The sequence below is a fragment of the Labeo rohita genome, chromosome 5, assembly GCF_022985175.1.
Source record: "Labeo rohita strain BAU-BD-2019 chromosome 5, IGBB_LRoh.1.0, whole genome shotgun sequence".
Taxonomy (NCBI): domain Eukaryota; kingdom Metazoa; phylum Chordata; class Actinopteri; order Cypriniformes; family Cyprinidae; genus Labeo; species Labeo rohita.
In genome coordinates, this window is record NC_066873.1 from 34,604,819 (window position 1) to 34,630,059 (window position 25,241).

A 25,241-nucleotide genomic window follows, 5' to 3' on the forward strand; every position below is an offset into this window, starting at 1 on the left:
CAGTCCCATGGTGAGCCAGCTGTACTGCAGTTATGCTTTTGGTTTGTTTAAACACTGCTTCGAATAGCCTGAGTACAGGCCTGGATTAAATCAGTTTGAAAGGCCTATATTTAAAACCAGGATTAAAAAGAAGTACAGCAAATTTAACAGATGAAACATTTGTTAGGCTTTCTTTTAGAAACAGTGTTCAGATTGCTTCAAAGCTCTTGGGGGGAAAAACACTGCGTCCTGATAACATATTACTACTATTACTACTACTTTTTATTACTAGCTTACTTTTATTTACTAGTACTTATTTATAAAGATCCACAGATATGCTGATGTTTATCCACAGAAAAAAAATGTGTATACAGTTTTGGTTGACCCAGTGTTTAAAGGGGTGCAAAAATGGTGTCTGAAATAAATTCAGTGGATAGGGGGCGCCATTTTGCCAAAATCATACTGTGAAAATCTTATTTAATAAAACGTTGTAAAATAATCAAGATGGTTTGTTTAAAACAATGAAACAGTTTTGTTTATCGTTCATTTCGCATTTTAAATGAGTTAAAAATGCATTTCATTATTATGTGGGTACATACCCTTTGACATTACTTTCACAGATACAGTCACATGACCAATATGAGTAGAGGACCGAAACGTTCTGGGACACAGAGCCGAAAAAGACAAAGGAAATTTTAAAAACAATGCATTAAAAAGAAGACACCAATTTCCAGGAGAACAAAGAAAGTTTAGTTTAAAAAGTGTATACACTATCAGTCAAAAGTTTTTGAACGGTAAGATTTTTAATGTTTTTTAAAAAATTCTCTTCTGCTCACCAAGCCTGCATTTATTTGGTCCAAAATACAGCATTGTGAAATATTTTTACTACTGAAAATGACTGCTTTCTATCTGAATGTTAAATTGTAATTTATATCTGTGATCAAAGCTAAACTTTCAGCACCATAACTCCAGTCTGCTGTTCAGGATTTGCGGATTTGCAAAATTTGCTGTTCAAGAAACATTTATTATTATTATTATTATTATTATTATTCAGTATTTAAAACGGTTGAGTACATTAGAATGATTTATGAAGAATCATGTGACTGGAGTAATGATGCTAAAAATTTGAAATCACAAGAATAAATTACATGTTAAAATATATTCAAATAGAAAACAGTCATTTTAAATAGTAAAAATATTACAAAATTGTATTGTTTTCACTGTACTTTGAATCGAATGAATGCAGGCTTTTGAGCAGAAGAAGAGCCTTCTTTAAAAAACATTACAAATCTTACTGTTTTAAAACTTTTGACTGGTACTGTATATAAATAGAAATATAGCTAATATCGAAAATGGGGCCGTGGGTTGCATCTCTGTCACTTTTTCCCTCCTGAATAGTCTGCATCCCTTCAAGCAAAAAAACATGAGCAGCCCTTACAAAAACTGTCATGTGACTTTGTTTTGCTATCTATCACAGCTTTTTTTGTTTATGGCTGGGTTTGTGTTGCGTTTAAATGGACAAGATAAGGAAATGTATATATAAACGCAGGCCTTTTAGCTAAAAGAATGAATGAACAAATGCAGTTGTGGGTGTGTTTACTTTTTTTTTTAAATCCCGCCTTTCCCCTGTCATTTGCATGGTACCGGCGCTTCCTTTTATTTCTGCAAACTCATGGTGATTCAGCAATACAATCCTTCAAGTGCATTTACTCGACACATGCAAGAAGAGGGATGTTACGTGTACAAATAAACCTTTAAGTAGCTGAATTTGAATTCAATTACAGACATACTGGTTTTTCAATACGCTCTAAATCCTCAAATTGAGAGTCCAGTGTAGTCAAACCTCCGTTATTGACATCAAACGTTATCACGTGTAAAACCTTTTATCATCACCAGTATGTAATGTTTCATGTCGGTAATACAGCCTGCATTAATTCTGCATAAGCGAGCAAACATTTACACGTGCATGCGTTATTTGACTCCATTTTAAATTCGCACGTGAGCAATGAAGATTGTATACAAGACAGAGCGGCGCGCTTTCACAGCCGACTTACGTCATCAAAAGGGCGGAGCCGGAGGAAGGCCAGTATCGTGACAACTATGTAACATAGGAAACTATAGTTGAGGGGCTGGTCTTAAAAATTGTGTAACTTAGCTATATAAGCCGCTAACATGTGTCTGTTATGTATTTGGAACAGTTAAAGACAATGCGGTATATGGTTGTTTAATAAGGATAGGCTTTTTGTAATACATTCGGCGTAATTTCTTAGTGACGTTTGGTAATGCTACACCTGCAAAATACAACAGTCTCAGCTTATTCGTTTAAATGAACTGTCGCATCCTTCTATAAATCCGCTATTTTAAATAAGTGAATGTATTTATTTTATTCGATTATAGCGGTCTTTTATTGTTGAAGGATTCTTCGCTTTTTTCAGCTGTACACGTTTGTAATGATGGGAGTCGGTGCTGATAATAAAACCGCGAACACATCTAACGTCAGTAAGTTTACATCGCAACAGGATGGAGAGGAAAAAGAGGAGGTAGAGCTCGCCAAAATGACACCCGGCAGTGCTGAAAGCATGAGCCTGGCAAAGGCTGATCACCAGTCAACGGAACCAAGAGAAACGTGGGGTCGGCGTCTGGAGTTCGTGCTCGCCTCCATCGGTTATGCTGTGGGTCTGGGAAACGTGTGGCGCTTTCCGTACCTGTGCTACAGGAGCGGAGGAGGTGAGTGACGAGACTCCTGCTGCTCCTCTCTCATTAATCACCACAGAGCTGCTCTGATGCAGTGCTTTCATTCACACGTCATGGTAATCATAATAGTTTTCATCAGAATATTAGTTATGCTTTACAGTGCATTAATCATAGCTACGTGCATTTTGAGTGTCAAAAAATTATATTACACAAATTAAAGTATATAATAAAAAAATTAAAAAGTAGTAATTTTTATGTAATATCAGTGTTTAACAAAATATCTGCCAAATGGGTCAGTGTGGCCAACCAATGTTAACATGCAGGAAGCCATTTTGTTGTCATGTGACATTAAAACCTTAACACCAAGAGGACCCCTTTATACTTGACTATGTTCAAGGTCATTAATTTAAAAAATGTATGTTGGATAACACTGGATTTTTTATGAAAATTCACTTTCTGTTCAGAGCAACAGTAAAACTTGATAGGCATGAGTCAAACTCTAAAGATGAGTAAAGTGTATAAATTATTTTCATAACTTGCATTTTCAGACTGTATTTTTATGCCCGTTATTTTGTTTATTTTATATATATTTCTATTTATTTGAAACTAAGATTGCAGCAGTTGTGTAACCCTATGATGTAACAATAGTAACTCCTTGAGTTGTGCCATTGGATATGTCTCTTGTTTTCTTACACCAGACTTTGTTTCATCTTTGCGGTGCGTTGGTTCTGCCGATTTTTTTTTTTATGTTGTGCTTTTGACCGTTTTCCATTGTTAATTATTGACTTTAAGCATATGAGTTAGAACATAAGGGGTTGTTGTTTCCATGAATGTTTATCAACCATAAAAATTCCTTACTGGGATGGCAAAATGCCATATACATTGTTTTTTTTTTTCAATGGTTTAAAAAAAAAATCTTGAAAAGATGTACCAAATGCATGGCAAAATGATTTAAATTGTTCAAAAAGTTTGAAGATATGCACTATATACTGTCTCAAGAGTTTTCTGTAAGCAGTGATCTGTGCTATTAGGTTAAACGTGTTTTATAGGACAGTTGTCACAAAGTTCACAGCAGATAATCCTGCCTCCCATTGTAGCATGTTTGTATTGCTCTATCAAGTTTTAGTTTGTTCAGCGCATATACGTATTGTCCAGAAGAATGTTTGCTTTCTGCAAACATTGTGTTTTCTTAGACCGTAAAACCATTAATGACCCAAGATTATTATTTTTTTTTTATCTTCAAAAAATAAAAAATTAGAAGTCAGAGAGAATAGATTTGTGGCAAGACCTTTTTTTTTATCTATGTAGAGCATGTGAATAAATCATCTTGCTCTTCTGAAAGACACTTCCTCTTTTCATGGTATATTTGCATTAAAATGAGTTGCAAGAAAATGGTTTTAACCTCACAGAATGACTTAGCAAAAAAAAAAGACAAACTGCGGATTAGAAAACGCAATTACAAGACTATTTGACTATTGTTAATGTATCCTTGTCAAAAAAAAAAAAAAAAAAAAAAAAAAATGAAGACAAAATGCATTTTGTGGCCTTTTAAGCAAAACAATATTTTTATTAAAAACAATGTCAATTTTATTTACTTTTTTTTTTTTTTTTTTTTTTTTTTTTTTTTAATAAATTATTGTTATTTTATCTTATGTTTTGTTTTCCAATCTTTCACATGTTCCAGGTGCTTTTTTGATTCCCTACTTGATTATGTTGTTTCTCTGTGGTATCCCACTGCTGTTCATGGAGTTCACTGTTGGCCAGTACACCCGTCTGGGGCCGGTCCACGCTGTGGCTAAAATATGTCCTCTCTTCAAAGGTGAGTGGTCCGTGTGCCCCAATCGCTCACATCAACTGTGTTCAATTCTGCCATCCAAACATAGTCCAAAAAAATGGGAAGTCTTTTTATTTTATATGTTGTATGGGACATTCCAGTATTTCATTCACACGAATAGCCTCCTGAATAGCCAACTCTGTTCAAATCTGTTTAGTGACATCAAGGAATATGATTTGGGAATAAATGATTTAAAGATATATTTTTATATATTCCTTGTAAAGCCTCTGGATGGCTTTGCTTGCTGTGCGCTTTGTTTTTTGCTTATCAGTGATTATTTATGACCTGCTTATTTATGTTGGTTACTGTGTCAAACAAAGGTGAATGCCCATCATATATCACTAAAGTTTGCCTCTTGGTATAAAAGGTATATATTTTAAGCACTGCAACTCTTTGAACTTGCATTATCATTTTGCTGGACTATGTTTATGAATGATCTCGTCTCTTTGCTTTGACGTGGCAGTTTAAGCATGGATACTGACCGCAAAGCTTATTTTCTTTCTTTTATGTTGGATTTTCCCTATAAAATGTGTGGACCTGCAACTATATTACAGTTGATCTCTGATGATCTAGTGATGGCTGATTTTTTTTTTTTTTTTTTTTTTTTTTAGTGTTTTCTCTTATGTTTATGTTGATGATAACAATAATAATATTTCTGGTACAATCCTAATCACTTTTAGGTGAAAACTCTGTATTACTGCTAATAATCTGGAGGAATTATTTTTAAATCAATTAATCAAGTATTTTTTAATAGATTTTATTGTGATTGTCATCAATTGTGTTACCAAAAAAATTATTACATTAAAATAGAAGTTTTGAAATAATGTCATTTTTATGTAAATTGAGGGCAACCTATTTGTGTCCAAAACGAGTGTCAACATTAAGAAACTCAGCCATCGCTGTTCGTCATTTGGGTTTCTTTCCTTTATTTATTTATTTATTTATTTATTTTTTATTTTTTTGTTTAAACTTGACGTTCTTTCACCTGCTAACTAAGGACTTCTTTCCTCAAAGACAGAGATAGTCTACCCGGTCAAATCTTTTGGGTCCGTCCCTTGATATAGCGCTCATTTCAGCCGATTACGGCTCCTTGCTAACAGAGGGACTGAAGCAGGTAGTTCTTTCTGTATATTCTTTTGACTGAAATGTACCCTTGTATCACATTCTTTGTGGTGTTCTGACAATCCACCAAAAAAAAGTGAGTAATGGGTTATTCAGTGGCTCTCTTTTGTAATAAAGCTCCTCCTTTTACTTCTGCATTATCTATCTTGGTATCCTCAGAAAAGTAACCTCACACCTAAGTAACCTGTCTGTCTCTGGGGTAATCATTTCCTAATGGGTTAGTCTTTCACCAGGTGTTGACATTAGGGTTGCATGAGTTAACAAGGTGCCATGATCAAAGTGGCACCATTCAGACTAGAATAGAATAGAATTTGTGCATTTAACAGAAAGAGAGAGAGAGAGAGAGAGAGATTCTTAGAATGTGGTAGCACTGGTAGAATTGCATGCGATACATTAGAGATGATGAATTGTATGGGTTCTTTCTGTGTAAACAAACAGATGAAAAATACAGTAGATGGGCTGTTCTCAGAAAAAAGTCTCTTGATAAACTCCTGTGTCTGCCTAATACCTTCTGGTTATTGTATTTGTCAGAAACAAAGATCATACAATTCTGCATACATTTTTAATTAATGCAACCGAATATCCCTCAATGCAGATCTGCAAAGACAACCGTTAAACTACATTTGCATAACCACTGTGGCTGATATGAGGCCAGCATGTATAGATATAAACCCGAAGAATTGTTTGGGGCCTGGCTGTTCTCCATAAGAAAATAATGATAGTATAGGTTTTGGGGTTTATTTACTTTTTGAAATATAATAAAAGATTACTTGACATATAAATATTTCTCTTTTAATGATATATGAAGCCATTTTAGGTTTAAACTTTTTAATTAGAAATGCAACAGATCTGTTTATGAAATAAAATTTAGAGCAAAACAAAGTTTACAGTAATGTTACGTGGAGTGGATAGTAACCATGGTCATGCAAAAACAAAACAGTTTAGATTGACTGTTGATCCTGGATTTCCAGTAGAGCATCCAATGATCCCATAATGCCTCTGGTCTATAGTTTTGCTGAAGCAGACTCATTTTGGCTTAAGTTCAGGAGACCAAAATGCACTGAGGGAATCTGAGTGACCTCAGAGGGCACCACGGAACGTGCCAACAACAACATTCCCGTTTTTAGAGCTTTCTACTACTCAGGCCTGGAACAACTAATGAACATTCCATTTAGATGGTGGGAAAAGGAAACAAAATAATGCCAAGATCCACAGGGAGTGATGATAGCTAATCCATGGATTTAAAGAGGGCATCAAAACATGGAAAAAAATAAAATCAGTAGCCTAATCTTTGCACTGTCCTCCTCTTACAATGTTGATTTGGGTTACAAAGTCACACTGAATAGCTATATTGGTTTCACACACACATCTATGTTGGATTTAGAACTGTTCAGATTGTTTGCTTTGGCAAGTAAATCATGAATAGATCCCTAAGAATAGCTAATAAACACTTTCTTTTTCCAAAGCTTATTTTAAGAGCGATGATAATTGCATGGGTCTTTGAGAAATGTTTTTTTTTGTTTGTTTGTTTTTTACTATGTGACTGTTCATTTGTAAACATCTTCCTGATGATCATATTCAATTTCGAAATCAAATTCTTTTTTACTCCAGGCTTCTGTGAAATTTCAACGCTGATTACTGAATGGGAGTAATGAATCTAATCTCTGGAAGCAATGCTGTTGTGATTATATCAGAATGTCAGTGATGTGACAGCACAGAAGAAATGTATGTATTAGGTTTAACCCTGACCGTAGAATTCTTTTGTAAAGAAGGCATACTCTGTGGGTTAATACAAGTCCTGTTTCTTATTTCTCAGAATGTGATTAATACTTGAAATCACTGAAAAACAGAACTACTATTGTGCAAGCCAGTGGTTCTCAGCTTTTGTTGTTGATGTTAGGGAAGTACATCTAAATAAGCTTGAAGATATTTTGTAGTATTAGTCACTTTGTGAAAGGCAGACGTCAACAGGTTGAGTGACATCCTCCGTTTTGTGCAATAATTCTGTCTGCCGACAGCATGAGACCATTAAAATTAAACTGACTTTTTGAAACCGTGAACCATGCTGGTTGTTTCTTTTTTGCCTTTGTAATGTTATATATAACTGACCAGTTTAGTAGTTTTAGGTCACCAGTTGATATCCACTGTAAACTATGAAGCAACACCAGTTAAGAACCACTGGTAGTCTACAAATAAGGGGTAAAAAGCTATTTGAATATTAAGTTTTTAAAAGTTCAAGATTATGAGGCTACAATGTTTCAACAACAGATTTAATACCCCACATTATCAGTCCAATCAAATGTAAGTAGGGTATAAGTAATTTTTCAGCTCTTTAATATTGTGTGTGCCTGAGATCTTTTTGATATGAAGTCTTGTGCATCTTTAAAATTTGAATTCTAAGGTTTAGCATAACATTGAACAGCCTTGCTGGATTCTTTCATGCAATCCTCAATTTAAAAAAAAAAAAAAGTCTTTCTGATTCAAATCTTCTAGAACCTCTTGCATTAGCCCTGGTTGTTTTGGTCAGCCACCAAAAATATTCAATAAAAAAGGATAGCAGAAGAATCATGTGAAACTGATGAGAACATTTTTTTAGCATATGTTTTGAAATCTTTTCAGATAGAGTCCTCCTAATACAATTTGACCCAAAACATCTGTTTTAAAGATTTGCTTTGTTCTTTTGGAACTTGTATGTTGAACAAAAATTTACTTCTGGAGGTCATCGGTTGTATTCTTTTTCTTCTAAAACATAAGCTAAACATTTCAGACCCTCTGAAGAGCCCTAGGTCCCGTTCCAATGTGAGTCTGTTCAGCAGTGAAAGACTTGGAGAAGGTGACAGGAAATGGCAGTATCTTCTGGTGTCTCATTTTTTCTTTGTCTGTCCTCAGGTGTGGGGCTTGCCACAGTGGTGATTTCCTACGTGCTCTGCACCTACTACAATGTGCTCATGACCTGGGCTCTCTACTACCTGCTTCACTCGTTCAGCTCCTCCCTGCCATGGCAGTCCTGCAACAACACGTGGAATTCAGTTGGCAACTGTTCCACTGGTTTTCCTGGCAATGCCACACATCTTCAATCAGCCAGTCAACAGTTCTTTGAGTGAGTAACCGATCTAGTTTGTTTACTGTCTTTAATGTTTATGCCATGTTTGGTGAGAATGCTTGACTTTTGTCAGAGGTTGATTATAGTTGTGTATTGTTGAATTTCCTGTAAACAATGTAAATGGAACATCTGGAAAAGTTATTGCAATAAGTGCTGTCTCGTTGTGTGTAGTATTGGGAAATGTCCTGTGAAATTATTATGGACATTAATGCAGCTTTAGTGAACGTTTAAAAAAATATTTTTAAGTTAATTCATTTAATTAAGTTAATCTAAGTCACTGAGACTGATATTGATTTGCCCTGTTGTGTGATTGTGCTTTACAAAATTATAATGTTTCTGTTCTTTTTTTTTTTTTTTTAGTCACAAGGTGCTAGAAATGACCACAGGGATTGAGCATTCTGGAGGGATTCGTTGGGAGCTCTTTGGCCTTCTAATCCTGGCGTGGGCCATTGTTTATTTCTGTATCTTTAAAGGGGTCAAATCCACTGGAAAGGTCAGAGTTCAAAGCTCACATAATTTACAAATTAATGCAATGTTTCAAAGATCTAAGATCTTAAGCCATTAGAATAGGACACAATAGCATATTTAAACAACAAATGGATAGTTAAAGATTTTGTCTTTATAAAAATATAAACCATGTGTTTGTGTGTATACAGTAAAGCTTAGTATGTTAACTATAAAAGTAACTGTATTTAACATTTTAGGAGAATAAAACCTCAATCTATTTCAGCCTATTTGTTAAAGACAAAAATATATAATTTGCTTTGTTATCACAAATATAAATCCCTCTGTTGACTCTGTCCATAGGTTGTGTACTTTACTGCCACGTTCCCTTATTTCATACTGTTTGCATTGCTGATCAATAATGTCCAGTTGCCTGGAGCAAAAGATGGTATCCTCTTCTTCCTCATGCCAAACTGGAGTAAACTCTTGGAGGTCCAGGTGAGATCATACATGAATACACATACACTGCTGTTCAAAAGTTTGGGATCAGTTAGATATTTTATGTTTTTTTGCAGCTTTTCTGTTCATCAAGGCTGCATTTATTTGATTAAAAATACAGAAAAACAGTAATATTGTGAAATATTATTGCAATTTAAAATAGTGGTTTTCTATTTTAATATACTTTAAAATAACATTCATTCCTGTGATGCAAAGCTGAATTTTCAGCATCATTACTCCAGTCTACAGCATCACATGATCCTTCAGAAATCATTCTAATATGCATGTGTGTGTATATATATATATATATATATATATATATATATATTTATTTATTTATTTATTTAATTTTTATTTATTTATTTTTTTTGGAACCTGTGATACTTTTTTCAGGATTCTTTGATGAATAAAATGGTAGAAATAACAGCATTTATTTACAACAAATATTTTGTAACAATACACAGTACTGTTTAAAGTTTGGAATCAGTAATTTTTTTTCTATCTTTGTTTATTTAAAAGAAATTAATGCTTTTATTCAGCAAGGATGTTAAATTGATAAAAATTGATAGTTAACACTTAAAATGTTAGAAAAGATTTCTATTTTAAATAATGCTGCTCTTTTTAACTTTTTTATTGAAAGAATCCTGAAAAAAAAGTATCACAGGTTTCAAAAAAATATTAAACGGCACAACTGTTTTCAACATTGATGATAAATCAGCATATTAGAATGATTTCTGAAGGATTGTGTGACACTGAAGACTGGAGTAATGGCTGATGAAAATTCAGCTTTGCATCACAGAAATGAGTTATATTTTACAGTATATCAAAATAGAAAACTATTTTAAATTACAATATTTCATAATATTACTTTTTTCTGTATTTTCAGACAAGTAAATGGAACTAAGCATAAGAAACTTAAAAAAACATTAAAAATCTCCCAAACTTTTGAACGGCAGTGTACATGAAGTCATGTACTATTAAAAACAAACTAGGAGCTGTTTACGTGCTACCACATCATTACTATAATACCACTGCTAAACAGCAACAATTTTGGTTGGGAATTGTGGTGGAATTGTGGTACCATTTGACGTGTAATTAGCACTTGGTGAAGAAAATTAACAGGTATGGAGTAGGTTTGAAGTAATAACTTTAATACTGGAAAATCTTTGAAAACACCCATGTTTATTGTAAAATCTGTGGCACTGAATGAATGTCAGGTTTTAGTTCTGATAACACATATTTCCCCTATTTCTATTTGTGTTGCTTATATAAATGCTTATACAAATAACCAAACCCAATAATTGCGTTACTTTTTTTTTTTTTTTTTTTTTTTTTTCATAAAAAGGTTAACTATAGATGTGTTGTGATTACACTGCTAATAAATATTAAGATCAATTTACAGTCAAACATGAAATATGTAATGTATAATTATGTTTTATTAAAATTTAAAACTTTAGATATCTGTACATATTAACAATATATGGACAAAGGACAAAAATAAAACCTTGTGCATGTTTGTCTTTGTTAATCTTATGTTGTAGGTGTGGGTCAATGCTGCTGCTCAGATCTTCAACTCTATCGGCATCTCTTTTGGTTCTATGATATCTATGGCCAGTTACAACAAGTTCAACAACAACATCCTCAGGTGAGTAGTGAAGCTGTGATGGTGTTTAATAATACAGGTTAGGGCTGGTTTTGTCCCAGGTGCTTATTTTACATTTTAAAGGCTTATTTAATTGAAATAAGTAAATATAAAACTGAATTAAAATAAACTAGTTTTGAAAAAAAAAAAAAAAAAAAGTAAAAATGTAGCTTTCAAACTTTTTAATTTGCTTTTAAGTTTATTACACTGATCAGAGCTAAGAAGGTTGGTTATATTCTAGGAAAACCTATTCATTCTCCTCTCCACTTTTCACCTTTTATTTTACAGGGATACATTTATCGTCTCTCTGGCTAATTCAGCTACTAGTATCGTGGCCGGGTTTGTTATTTTCTCTGCCATTGGGTACATGGCCCACATTCACAACCTGCCTGTAGATGACATTGCCACAGATGGTAAGTTATCTTTTTCTCTCTAATATCTGTTTGTGCAGCTGTGAATCAGGCCCTCCCCTGTCCTTGTGTGTTTCAAGGTTTTTAGCTCTTTTACTGTCTGGTTTTATTCTTGTGTCTGTATAGCCAAAAATCACAATTTACTTTTAAGGACCAGAGGACCACAAAGGATCTCTGTTATCTTTTTGCTCTGAGCTCTTTGCTGTTGTGCTCTTCCGTTCATTAGAAAATCACATGCACTGAGTAGGACATTCACAACTGCATCCAAATCCTAATTAATCTACACAGAACAGATGGACATATTAATATGGACATTTTAATATAAATATGCACTACCTTTATTCGCAAAACAAGCCTAAAGAAAGTCAATGCCAAGCTAATGAAATGAGAATGCAGTGGGAAAATTCCAGCTTTGGAAGTTGAGATTAAACAGGATATTAAATGAAAAGTTCTCATTCTGTACTGCTGGAGTGAGGATAAGTGTGAGAGGAGGTGAAGGGTAGATAGGATTATGCCAGAGGAGAAGAATAAAAGGGACTATTCATGAAAGAAACAGAATCAGGAAGAAATGGACGAAGGTAGGAGTAGAACAGTGTCGAAACAAAAAACAATGATAAAAGCACGTCCTTGAGCCGAGCTGCCCTCAAGAGAACTTCTCAGCAGTTTACAATATCATAATATTTTTGTGTTCATATTACAGCACTGTTCAGTAAAACATGTCGTCATCAGTTTCCACCAGTTTAGCCCATTAAGACCTCAAGAAGAACAGAGAACACAGATGATGTTGCCCATCTGAAACACCATCTGGCACTGTTTGATATCATATTTTGTATGATTTATTTATTTTGAGGCACGTACTCCCTTGCTTTCTCGAAGGAAACACCCTTGACTCAGCAATGGCCACCTTATCAGCAAGATTTTCACCCAGTTGTCCTTCATCTCTCAGAACAGCAGGCTGATGTTTTCTTCTGATAAATACAGAAAAATACTCAGCGGGTTTGCTGAGTATTTCTCATCATAGCAAATCGTTTAATGTCTTTGTCAACTTCATTCCTTCATTCTCTGTTCTCTCTCCAATAGGAGATTCCCTTAAAAGTCAAAAAGAATTTTCTCAGTTTCTTTTCCCATTCTTTTTAGTCTCCTTCTCTTCCTCTCTTATTTTTAGTTTTGAGTACTGTAGGAATCTACAATCTGCTCTGCTGTAATCTCCTCTTCAATTTCTGCACTGATTTGGGTTAAAAGTGCAGAATTTGAATTGTTAAACATTAGAAAATGTGTTAAGCAGAGCTAAGAGCACTAATCGCTCACAGGGATTTGAAAACAATTAGATTATCTAAAAAAGTGAAAGATCTAGTTCTCCTTGTTTGCTGAGACCTTTGTAATTAGTTGTTCTTGGCATAACTGCTGGTGTTATCTTTGTTAATGTGTGTGTTTTTTTGCAGGGCCTGGTCTGGTGTTTGTGGTGTATCCTGAAGTGTTTTCCACTATGCCAGTCTCTCAGCTCTGGGCTCCTCTTTTTTTTCATCATGTTACTCTGCCTTGGATTGGACAGTCAGGTAGAATAAGCCTCAAAACACAATTTCTATCCCTAGTAAGCTTCCTTTCAAACCAATACCTACGTACAGCGGGCAGCTACAATCTTAGAAGCCATTTACACAGGAGACACTCTTGTTTTCTCTGTCAACATGTGCTAACTGATGTCTTTAAAGGGGTCATGAACTGAGAAACCAAAATTCCCTTGATATTTTGACATATAAGATATCATTGTACTTTAAACACATTCTGTAAGTTTCAGAACTCAAAACTTTCTTGTTAGTCTAAAATCAGCTTTTATTGAAGCCAGTCTGTCAAAACGACAGGTTGTGGAATATGCAACTCTAGAATGTAATAGCGTGACTAAACACTGCCTCCGGAAAAGAACAGTGTGTGCTTCTACATCACTGCCTATTTAGCCCTGCCCACCAATTCCCACATATAGTGTGTAGAGAGGTTACCTCAGGTCTCTGCAGAAACCAAACAAGAAAGATGGCTCTGAATACAACAGGATGCTGTGCAGTGCCAAGTTGTAAAAAAGGTTTTGTATTGTCATTCAGCTTTAGGAAAGAGTGGATGAACTTTATTGTTAATAAAGTTCCAGACTGTGTCAGTGAGAACTAGGTCCTGTGTTCAATTCAATTTACAGCGGATTCGTTTGCAAACAAGGAACAATTCAATGTGGGATTTTTAGAAAGATTGAAACTAAGAGACAATGCTGTGCCTACTCTTTTGAATCCGACAGTAATGTCACACCACACGAGGGGTTTCTGATATATTTCGTCTTTGATATCATAATCATTATTTTACTGATGTGCATTTTGACATTATCGAATATATTGCAAAAAGCAAACAAAACACACCTGCAGAGTGCATGCACTCAGCCTAATAAAATGCATTTAGAATGATAACATAATTCATGACATGGGGCCAGAAAAAGTCTAAGTTCATCGTCTGTGCACTCCGGCTTAAAAAGCTAGAGTATGGCGAAAAACGTATTTTCTCCTTCAACTTCAGAATTGTCCAACATCGGTGTGCCTTTTTGTTTGTAAACAGCGTTTGACTTACTTGCACTTTCTTAGTCTTTGCGCACTCACTTTGTAAACACTGGGTCTGTAGTTCCGTCTACGTTCTGCGTGACCTTTTGATGTGATTCAATAGTACATAGCGTCATGGATGCGCATCCCAGAGCTAGTGCAACACAAGCTTACAAATTTTTATTTTTCGAAAAAACTTAGATTGTTTAGACCCCTTTAAAGCTGCATTTAAACTACATTTTGGAAGTTCAAAATCGGGGTAAATTATTTGTAAATTGCTGTTCTGGAAGTAGAGTTCTCCTTTAAGATACCAGCACAATAACACACTCAGCAAAATATAGTCTAATTATCGTTATCATAATTGTACCATTATCATAAATCCCAGAAAATATCAGGATTTTTATCGCACACCCCTAGTTTTTATTATGTGGTCATTATTGGTTTGTCTGTTATTCCAGATTGCTTGCTATGTACTATATATGCGTTCACCTGTGAAGTATGTAGGCCGTCAACAATGTTAGGAAGGTTACGTTGGAAATGTAATAGGTTACAGATTACTAGTTACTTGATTTAAAATGTAATAAGTAGTGTAACTTTACTTTATTAAAGTAATGTAACACATTACTTTTAATTACTTTTTGATTACTTTTCTAAATTTCTAATATTTTCAACTGTTAATCATTTTGAAACATTTGCAACCAAATGGACCGCAGAAAACAGTATGAAATAATTAAAAAAAAAAAGTGTTCATGACCCCTTTTGTCTTTCGGTCCACCTTACTGGATCAGTATTACTGTGCATGCTGCAACTGTCTTCTGTGCTTGGTAAAATTTGGTAAGCCACAGATGGCGGATTGTTCATTTTCTTTTATCTGTATTGTTCATATCTGCAGCTGTAACTCCAGTCCTCCCATGTCCATGTGTGTTCTCAAGGTTTGTTGACGAGCAGAAATTCAGCAAATCTGTTGGGCTAAAAAAGGATTGAATATATCATCTGCTTTTATTGCTATGTTTCCCAGCTGCCAAAAATCATAGTTCAGAGTTTTAAGGACCTGATCACACAGGATTCTTATATTATCTTTGAGCTGTGAAAATAAGAAACAAAATGAGGTTTAGAAACAAAAGCACAGTAGGAAATTCCATGTCCCATGTGTTTAGATGGAGCAGGAAAATGTCTTATTCTTGTGTGTGGAAAGGTGATCAGAATGAGGGAAGTGCCCAACTCACCAGGTTTTTCAACAGAGCTATAAACATGCGTTTTAACCTGTTAAATGTTTACATATACACTGTGCAGTTTGCCATGGTGGAAGTGGCTGTAACATTCATCATGGATGGTTTTGGCAAGAAAGTTCTGCAAGTTTTTAAGAGGAAGGAGATCATTGTTCTGATGGTGTGCAGCGTTGGCTTTCTGCTGGGGATTCCTCACATTACCAGGGTAAATATGATCTAATTTCACTTCATAAACAAGCATTGTGTTCTTACACTTGAGGTTTTGTTATACTTGGATCAGCTGGATTTTATACAACTGTTCCTGGAATTGTTGACACTTCACACTTGAAACATGATTTTAGTTTAAGAATAATGTATGAAAGTATTTCTCAGGGTTTTTTCATTTTACTATTCAATCATAAAAAAAATTGTTTAATTCAAAGAGTAAAATACAGTACATCTGCACTGCCATTCAAAAGTTTGGGCTCAATAAGATTTTTAATGTTTTTTTAAAGGAGTCTTTTATGCTCATCAAGGCTGCATAAAAACTGTAATATTGTATAATATTATTGCAATTTCTAATATAGTTTCCTATTTTAATATACTTTAGATGTAATTTATATCTATTATGCAGCAATATATTTTCATCAGCCATTACTCCAGTCTTCAGAAATCATTCTAATATGCTGATTTATTATTGGTGTTGAAACTGTTGTGCTGCTTTTTTTTTTTTTTTCTTGGAACCTGTTATACTTTTTTCAGGATTCTTTAATGAATAAAAAGTTTAAAAGAACAACATTTATTTAAAAGAGAAATATTTTCTAACAATCTAAGTTTTTGCTATTCCTTTCACAAGTTAATATTGAGGTTGATATGACATCTGCTGCAAGAGAGGAGGGGATGTCATTGCTGCGGAGGTGAGAAATAGTTTTTAGTATGGAAACTTCTCTGAGACCATTGGAAGAAATACTGACCTCTAGACGTCTGTTGAGACCAGTGGAAAAATTCACTGCTGCGGCAGTGAGCAATAGAGTTTGGTGTGACATCTGCTGAGGCCGGTGGGAGAATTCACTGCTGCGGCAGTGAGCAATAGAGTTTGGTGTGACATCTGCTGAGGCTGGTGGGAGAATTCACTGCTGCGGCAGTGAGCAATGGAGTTCGGTATGACATCTGTTGAGGCCGGTGGGAGAATTCACTGCTGCGGCAGTGAGCAGTAGAGTTCGGTATCACATCTGCTGAGGCCGGTGGGAGAATTCACTGCTGCGGCAGTGAGCAATAGAGTTTGGTGTGACATCTGCTGAGGCTGGTGGGAGAATTCACTGCTGCGGCAGTGAGCAATGGAGTTTGGTGTGACATCTGCTGAGGCTGGTGGGAGAATTCCCACCAGCAATGGAGTTCGGTATGACATCTGTTGAGGCCGGTGGGAGAATTCACTGCTGCGGCAGTGAGCAGTAGAGTTTGGTATCACATCTGCTTAGGCCGGTGGGAGAATTCACTGCTGTGGCAGTGAGCAATAGAGTTTGGTGTGACATCTGCTGAGGCTGGTGGGAGAATTCACTGCTGCGGCAGTGAGCAATGGAGTTCGGTATGACATCTGCTGAGGCCGGTGGGAGAATTCACTGCTGCGGCAGTGAGCAATAGAGTTTGGTGTGACATCTGCTGAGGCTGGTGGGAGAATTCACTGCTGTGGCAGTGAGCAATAGAGTTTGGTATGACATCTGCTGAGGCCGGTGGGAGAATTCACTGCTGCAGCAGTGAGCAATAGAGTCTGGTATTACATCTGTTGAGGCCGGTGGGAGAATTAGTAATAAGTGAAGTAATAAGTGATTTGTTAGGGCAAATCACTGCAGTGTCACTAAGAAATAACAGAGCAGATTTGAGAATGGTGGGAAATGTCACTGCTGCGGCAGAGACATACTGAAGATTTTCTGGAAGACAGACCCAATGAGAGGGAAGCGAGGGTCCAAGACGTACAGTTGCCTGAAGAAATCTCAAGGTGGATGGCTCACGGTACTGTTGAAATCATTTTAAGTTTAAGTGCGACTTTAGAAAGCTCATCTGGCCAGCAATGCGACAATGCCAAGACAGGGTTTCTTTGAGCATGACAAGCTATTTTCACGAATATATGACTCGGCCTGAAGGTCAGAAGCGGGTAATCGTCCACGCTCAGTCAGTTTCTCTTTCCTTCGCTGTCTGTTTGGGCTTGTTAAGAATAAATCTACGTAACCTCTGTAGAAATCAGCATGGTACACATTATCATTAACTTATGTATAGGCGTAGAACAAGAAGGGCATGACCTTACAGAAAAAGGCAAAAACATGCGAACCTCTGCGGTTGGTTTGTCAATAGCGTGGTATTGCGATGATTGCAACTGCCCAATGGGAATCCTGCTGTGGTTGAGAAATGGCGAATGAGAATCCAGATGACTGGGTAGAAATTTTTGGATGTATTAAAAAGGAGGAATGTGTATGGGTTATTAATTAATTAATAGCAGGACACTGCTGACCAAAGTTTAGAATAACTGTATTAGTTCGACAGAACTTAATCTGCATTTGTTGAGACAATAGATAACGGTGCACTCCATGGAATTGTTCCAATGGAAGAAAATGCTTAGGTGGCCATTCTTTGACCATAGGGTAGTGGACACGAGGAGCCCAGGGAGAAATCTCTGCTGAGGCAGATAAGTAACAAAATGTAATCATGAAACTGCTGTAAAACGGAGTAATGAAGAAATGTAATGTGCTAGTGAAACGGTTGAGACATCAAGTACTGATGATACAGCCGTTTAAAGTATCCTACTTCATAAGCCAAAGTATGTAGCATCACAGCGCATGGCTGACTTTTAGTTAGCCTGAACTGAGCGGACCATCTTCAGAAACATGCAAAAGAAGATGGTTTACACACATAACAGAGAACTGTGGTAGCGCTGATTCTACTTGCTGATTCACTAAGGGATGAAACCAACTGAGACATTCACATGCAAATATTCATACAGTGGTTTAGTAAAATTTTTAAATATCTTGCTGTTGGCTTGACACGAAAATGTAAGTTCTCACTTTGAAACGGAAGCATCTGATGACGTGCTAAATTGGATTTTGCATACACGAAGTAAGATTGGAGCCATTTGTGTTCACAATGCACAGTTTAAAGAACCATATTGATGGCTGAAACTGAATCATACTCGGACCACCTCCAAGATGGGCTTGGTTTACAAAGTTCTGCAATATTTTTAGTGCTGACATATGGGCCAAATCCAGAGGAACATGTTAGAAAAGGTTAGAAAACACCCAGACAGGCAGAGGTTCCACAGCAGCAGTATGGGTTGGGGCTGCTATGTGAGAGGCTGTAAAGATCTTTGCGGAGGCAGCCTCACGCTAGGCCACTTCTGGAAGAAAGTTTCTGGGAAGAGAAGGGAGATGTATATCAAGGAGAAGCCAGAGCGGTTCCTTGTTTTGGAGGCAGCCTCACGCTAGGGCACTTCTGGAAGAAAGGTTCTAAGAAGAAAAGAGAGAGAGATATACCAAGGAGCAGCCAGAGCGATTCCTTGTTGCGGAGGCAGTCTAATGCTAGGGGCCACCTTGGAGACATCTGAGGAGGAAGAAAATGGAGGCGAGCAAAGATGGGTGTGTTTTGGGTGAAGCAAGGTAAAACAAGGTAAAACAACCACCCAAAGTCGTGGACAGGGAGTGCCCGGTCATTCTTCGCAATGGCTTTAAACATTGCTAACATAATGAATGGCTTAATTTTCACGGGATGAAAATGGGAATTACCACTTTAGTTGATGGGGATCTGAAAAAGCATGATAATGGATGGTCAGGATAAACAATATTAAAATCTCAATTAGTGAAATGCATCCAGTAAATTTGATTTAGTTGGAGATCAAAAAGTTTACAAAAACGCCATCTACATGAATGCAAACGGTAAACCCAGTATTCTTTGTGCAGCGTTTTAGATTATAACTCTACAAAACACAAAATATAAGGTATAATAATCGCAATTTTAAAGCAGTTCATCTCGAATCAAACGAGCCTATTCACAATATAAAGCGATGTATAGACCTTAAGCAGTGTTTATAGAGACTTCCGGGATCCGGTTAGGCCGCGATGAAGATTCAAAATTAAAAATATCCACAAGTTTCCAGGGGGCGCTACTGTAAAAAAGAACGTGGGTACAACTTCCGGTGAGGCGGCGGATGTAGTATACCAGTGGTATTTGTGTGCTAATTAGCAAAGTGTTTTTTAGGCCATTGTTTACTTTGTAAAGATGCACATCTTTATGAGAGATGTCATTACATTCTTATATGCACAACATATGCTTTTCGAATTTGTGTTCCCACATCATTAGCAAGTTTGGATCGCTAAATCTTGAATGACTGTCAACTAGTGAAATGACATTTGAACTGAGACATCAGAGCTTGTGTTAAAGGGCGAGGCTTGTTAACATAAAAATCCCTTTCGTAAAAGCCTCACTTTCTGTCCAGTCATGTGCGCGATTCACTTTGTGTGTCCTAATGTTCGACCCCCAGATCTTACTTTCTGAGTACATTTTCATTGGGACCTATTTCATAATTTTATAATTACATTATTAAATAGCTGAATTTTATAATTACATTATTAAATACCCAGTCATACAAGTAATGTGAGGAATACAAATTATTTCAGGAAAATTAAATATATGCCATATATATGCAATATATGTGTACATTATTCTTCTATTACATCATATTGATATCGTACTGACATTTAATGACACTATTCAATGGGTAAATTAATTTATCAGAGTCAGAAATTCAACAAACAAACATACACACGGTAAGGCTTTTATTTGTGCATATAACATGGACCAATCTACGAAAATTGTGGTGCATGCTTATTCCTATGGAGCTTTAGTATTTTGGCTGCTTTATTTTTTACTAACCACCAAATCGCACTGTTTTTGTCACTCTCGAAGCTTTGAATCTTTTCCCGAAACAGTCAGAGGAAAGTCTCGGTGCTTCACGAGGCTTCATTTGGCCATCACTCCTGTCAGCTGTTGAATGAATGAGTGTCACGTCCCGCTTGTTTACTTTGAACCGGAAAAAGCTCCCACTTTTGACGCAAGGCCTCATGGGGCGTAGGAAACTTGTGGATAGGCTTGTAATGATGATTGACAGGACTGAATGATTAGGCTCCTCCCGAACCTACGTTTGGAACTTCACTGAATTTAACACATCCTTACTGATTACAAGTATTAATTTCTTTTTGTAAAATTTCTATTTTAAATAAACACTGTTCTTTTTCACTTTTTTTTTTTTTTTTTATCAAAGTATCATGAAAAAATGTCACATGTCCCAAAAAATATTAAGCAGCACAACTGTTTCCAATACTGATTGTAAATCAGCATATTAGAATTATTTCTGAAGGATCATGCAACACTGACGACAGGCGTAATGATGCTGAAAATTCAGCTTTGCTTCACAGGAATAAATTCTATTTCAAAGTATAATCAAATAGAAAACCGCTTATTTTAAGTTGCAATAATATATCTCAAAAATAGTATTTTTTCCTGCATTTTTGATCAAATAAATGCAGCCTTGATGACTTCTTTAAAACATTAAAAATCTTACTGATCCCAAACATTTGAACGGCAGTGTATGAAAAGTCATGTTTTTTCACAAAATGAACAGAAGCAAAATATTTTAAGAAAACTATATTAAGTTTTTATGTTATTATGTGAACCAGTTTAACAGTACATGTAATAAAAGGCAAAATATATAGCTACATATTTTAACTAATTTTATATTTGGACTTATTTTAACTAAATGTGAAAAATGCTTTGTATGTCCTTCAGTGGGCATATAATGAAGCAAATGAATCAGAGAATCAAAGTTTTGAATCAGCTCAGCTGAAATGGATATTTTGAACTGATTTAGTGAAATGAACCAAATTACCCAGTGATGTTTTTGCTACTAAAGTTTAGACACCATTAAATACATCATAAAAACATAATGGAAGCTTAAAGGCCAAATACCTAAATACCTAATCCTCATTTTGATTGTAATGAAATAATATTGTGTGTGTGTGTGTGTGCAGGGTGGGATATATGTGTTTCAGCTGATGGATCACTACACAGCTGTGGTGTCTCTTATGTTTCTGGCCTTCTTCGAGGTGCTCGCCATCACTCTTATATTTGGTGAATTTCACTTCTCTCGGTCTGCATTTCAACATCATAGAAACTCAGATCAGATGTAGCCACTGTACCTCTGCTCCTATTGAGATGTGAAGGTTAATGCTTTTATCTCAACTCTCTCTTGCTCTCTCTCACACACACAGGAGTGAAACGGCTCAGTGTAATGGTGGAGAATATGCTGGGAAAAAAACCAAACCTCTTCTTCCGTGTCTGCTGGCAGTTCCTGTCACCCATGCTTGTGCTGGTAAGGAAAAGAAAAATATACTTTGGGATCCTCCATATCTCATAACATTGACCACTCTGTCACTTTTTCCCAACATACATGGGATCTGGGCATCCTAAATGCCCTTACCTTACCTTAAATTCACTATTTAAGATATTAAAAAGTCCTTCAAATCTTAACATTGAAAATACATTTAAAGCATTAATAGTGGTAGATGTTTATAAAGTAGAGTCTGGTGTGTTTCTGTTCAAGTGCATATCTGAAAGGTCACAATGGGTGTAATGCTTTGCTTTAAATTAATAATAACATCCTGCTTCCTGTCTCTCTCTACAGGGTATTCTGATCTCAAGTATTGTTCAGTATACTCCAGCTCGATACGGTAAGTCCTACACATACCCGCTGTGGGCAGAGGTGGTGGGCTGGTTCATCTCTCTCGTCTCCATCATCTGGATTCCCCTGGGGGCTGTACATGAGCTTTGGACCACAGAAGGGTCTCTGCTGCAGGTGTGTTCGGTGCACAAACAGTCACTATATCAATATTTGTTTTGTTTCTCCATGTCAAAGTGATCCCTCTCTTTATCTGTCGCAGAGGTTGAAAAAGTCCCTAACCCCAACTGTAGATCTGGAGTCTGTTTCAGAGAAACCATCTTCTGAGTCCATTGCGCTGTTTACTGCTGCTTAGACACCTGCGTGTGTGTTATTAGTGTGTTTACTCACTAGAAGTGCAAAGTAGCTTTGCTTAAACTGTAACAAGTATAATTTTATGTTAGTGTTTATAATCTGTTTATTGTATGTGAGATTAATGATGAAAAGTACAAACATCAAAAAGGTCCCAGACTTACTACGTGGCATTTTTAATGATGATAAATCTGTTTTTTATTTCCTAACTGAATTACTTTTTTATATGTATTTATTTGATTATTTGACAGGTTTTTTTGTGTTAAAAAAAAGAGATGAGAGATTTTGTTAATATTTTTCTTCAAGTAAAGAAATGTAAAATTTGACAATCTAATGAGAAAGAAAGGACTGGCTTTCTCTGTTATTTAAGCTTTAAAATAATTAAGCATTAAGCTTGAGCTTTGATGGAACATACAGTAGAGGTCAAAAGTTTTCATACACCTTGCTGAAAAGTAAGAGGGATCATACAAAATGCATGCTTTTTTTTTTAATTTAATACTGACCTGATAAGATATTTCACATAAATTGTTTACATATAGTCCACAAGAGAAAATAATAGTTAAATTTATGAAAATGACCCCGTTCAAAAGTTTACATACGCTTGATTCTTAATACTGTGTTGTTACCTCAATGATCCACAGCTGTTTGTTTTGTTTTGTTTGTTTAGTGATAGTGGTTCATGAGTCTCTTGTTTGTCCTGAACAGTTAAACTGCCTGCTGTTCTTCAGAAAAATCTTTCAGGTTCCATAAATTCTTTGGTTATTTTTAGCATTTTTGTGTATTTGAATCTTTTCCAACAATGACTGTGTGATTTTGAGATCCATCTTTTCACAGTGAAGACAACTGTGGGACTCATTTGCAACTATTACAGAAGGTTAAAATGCTCACTGATGCTCCAGAAGGAAATACGACGCATTAGGATATTTAAGCAAAATAAGAAAAATGTACACATCTTCATTCTGTTCAAAAGTTTTCACCCCCCGGCTCTTAATGCATTGTGATGTTTTTTTTTTTTTTTTTTTGGAGCATCAATGAATGTTTGAACCTTCTGTAATAGTTGCATATGAGGCTGCCAGTTGTCCTCAGTGTAAAAGAATGGATCTCAAAATCATACAGTCATTGTTGGAAAGGGTTCAAATACACAAAAATTCTGAAAAACCAAGGAATCTGTGGGACCTGAAGGGATTTTTTTCTGAAGAACAGCAGGCAGTTTAACTGTTCAGGACAAACAAGTGACTCATGAACAACTATCAAAAAATAAATAAATAAACAGCTGTGGATCATTCAGTTAAGTACAGAGTATTACAAATCAAGTGTATTTAAACTTTTGAACGGGGTCACATTTGAAAATGCAACTTTTTTTCTCTTGTGGACTGTATGTAAACATCTTTTATGTGAAATATCCTATCAGGTCAGTACTAAATAAATAATAACATGCATGACATGCTAAAATAATTTTGCAGATTCTGCAAGGTGTATGTAAACTTTTGACTTCAGCTGTATCTTTTGATACACTGATCTGAAGGACTGATGGCACCTTAAAATGTTTAAAATTTTAGAGACAATGTACTTGATTTTACGAAACATAATTTCAGAATTCAAAAACTGACACCACTGCTCTGACAAATGCCTGCATGTCAGTGTTTCCATGAAACTCTTCCACAAAGTTGTCCTCAAATGTCAGCATCCTTAATGTCCATTCCTCAAATGTCAGCATCACTTTGTTATGGGTACAACAACATTCACTCTCATGGGCTTTAGCACATTTAGATTCAATAGATCATAGATAAAGAAAGAAATACAGAGAGCTGCTATCAGATGCCCTTGTGTTCAAAGAGGACCAAGGTTACATGAATTTAACTCCACACATACAGCTGCTTGTGACTCATGCAGGTTTTGCCTTCTACTTTGTAACTTGAACTGTGGCACATATTCTAAAACACTTTGCCCAAGTTTATGAGGAGAAAGAGGGAAAGGATAAAGGTTGTGAGTAAAAATGTGTCCTTGTTAGTAAGCACTTTCTGACGTCACCTGTAAGGCCTATGCATTCTGATATAGATAGAGATTGTACTGTACTAAAATTCATGTTTACTATTTTACTACTTTGAAATTGGAGAAAAAAGAAAAACTTTTTTTCAAAGTTGTCTTTATATCAAAATTAGTGCTGTCAAACAATGAATCGCGATTAATAGCATCCAAAATAAATGACTTATGTATATATAAGCACACACACATGCATGTATATTTAAGAAAAGTGTTTATATATAAAAATATTTATTATATAATATCAATTACGAATATAAACATACATGTAAATATTTTCATAATATATACTGTGTGTGTATTTATATATACATAATGTACACAGTATATACACATGTAAACAAAAACCTATTTTGGATGTGATTAATCGTTTGACAGCACTAAAATGCATATTTAGAAATAAAATCATTTGTTTTAAATGCACAATATTGCAAGTAATAACATATACGTCATAAATAGTAGTATCCACTGAAGGACTGATAATTATATTGTATAAATATTTGTATTTTTTAAACCTGCATGAGTTTTTTAATGTATGCCTATCATTGTCATATGTCATCTTTTTGTTATCTCAGCATACTTATTTTTTTATTTCTGTTTTTAATGATACTACAGAAGGACAATC

General features: G+C 35.5%; 1 protein-coding gene across 1 annotated transcript; it reads left to right on the top strand.

Moving 5' to 3' along the window:
* Nucleotides 1-2,054: 2,054 nt before the first annotated feature.
* Nucleotides 2,055-23,589, top strand: si:ch211-225b11.1 (uncharacterized protein LOC561694 homolog). The gene is given in 14 exon segments (XM_051109606.1): nt 2,055-2,706; nt 4,358-4,492; nt 8,519-8,729; nt 9,093-9,225; nt 9,540-9,674; nt 11,216-11,319; nt 11,605-11,729; nt 13,169-13,242; nt 13,244-13,282; nt 15,590-15,730; nt 21,576-21,675; nt 21,816-21,916; nt 22,229-22,399; nt 22,485-23,589. Coding segments are annotated over 14 exon segments (1,839 nt in total). The 5' UTR covers nt 2,055-2,429; the 3' UTR covers nt 22,578-23,589.
* The last annotated feature ends 1,652 nt before the right edge of the window (nt 23,590-25,241 follow it).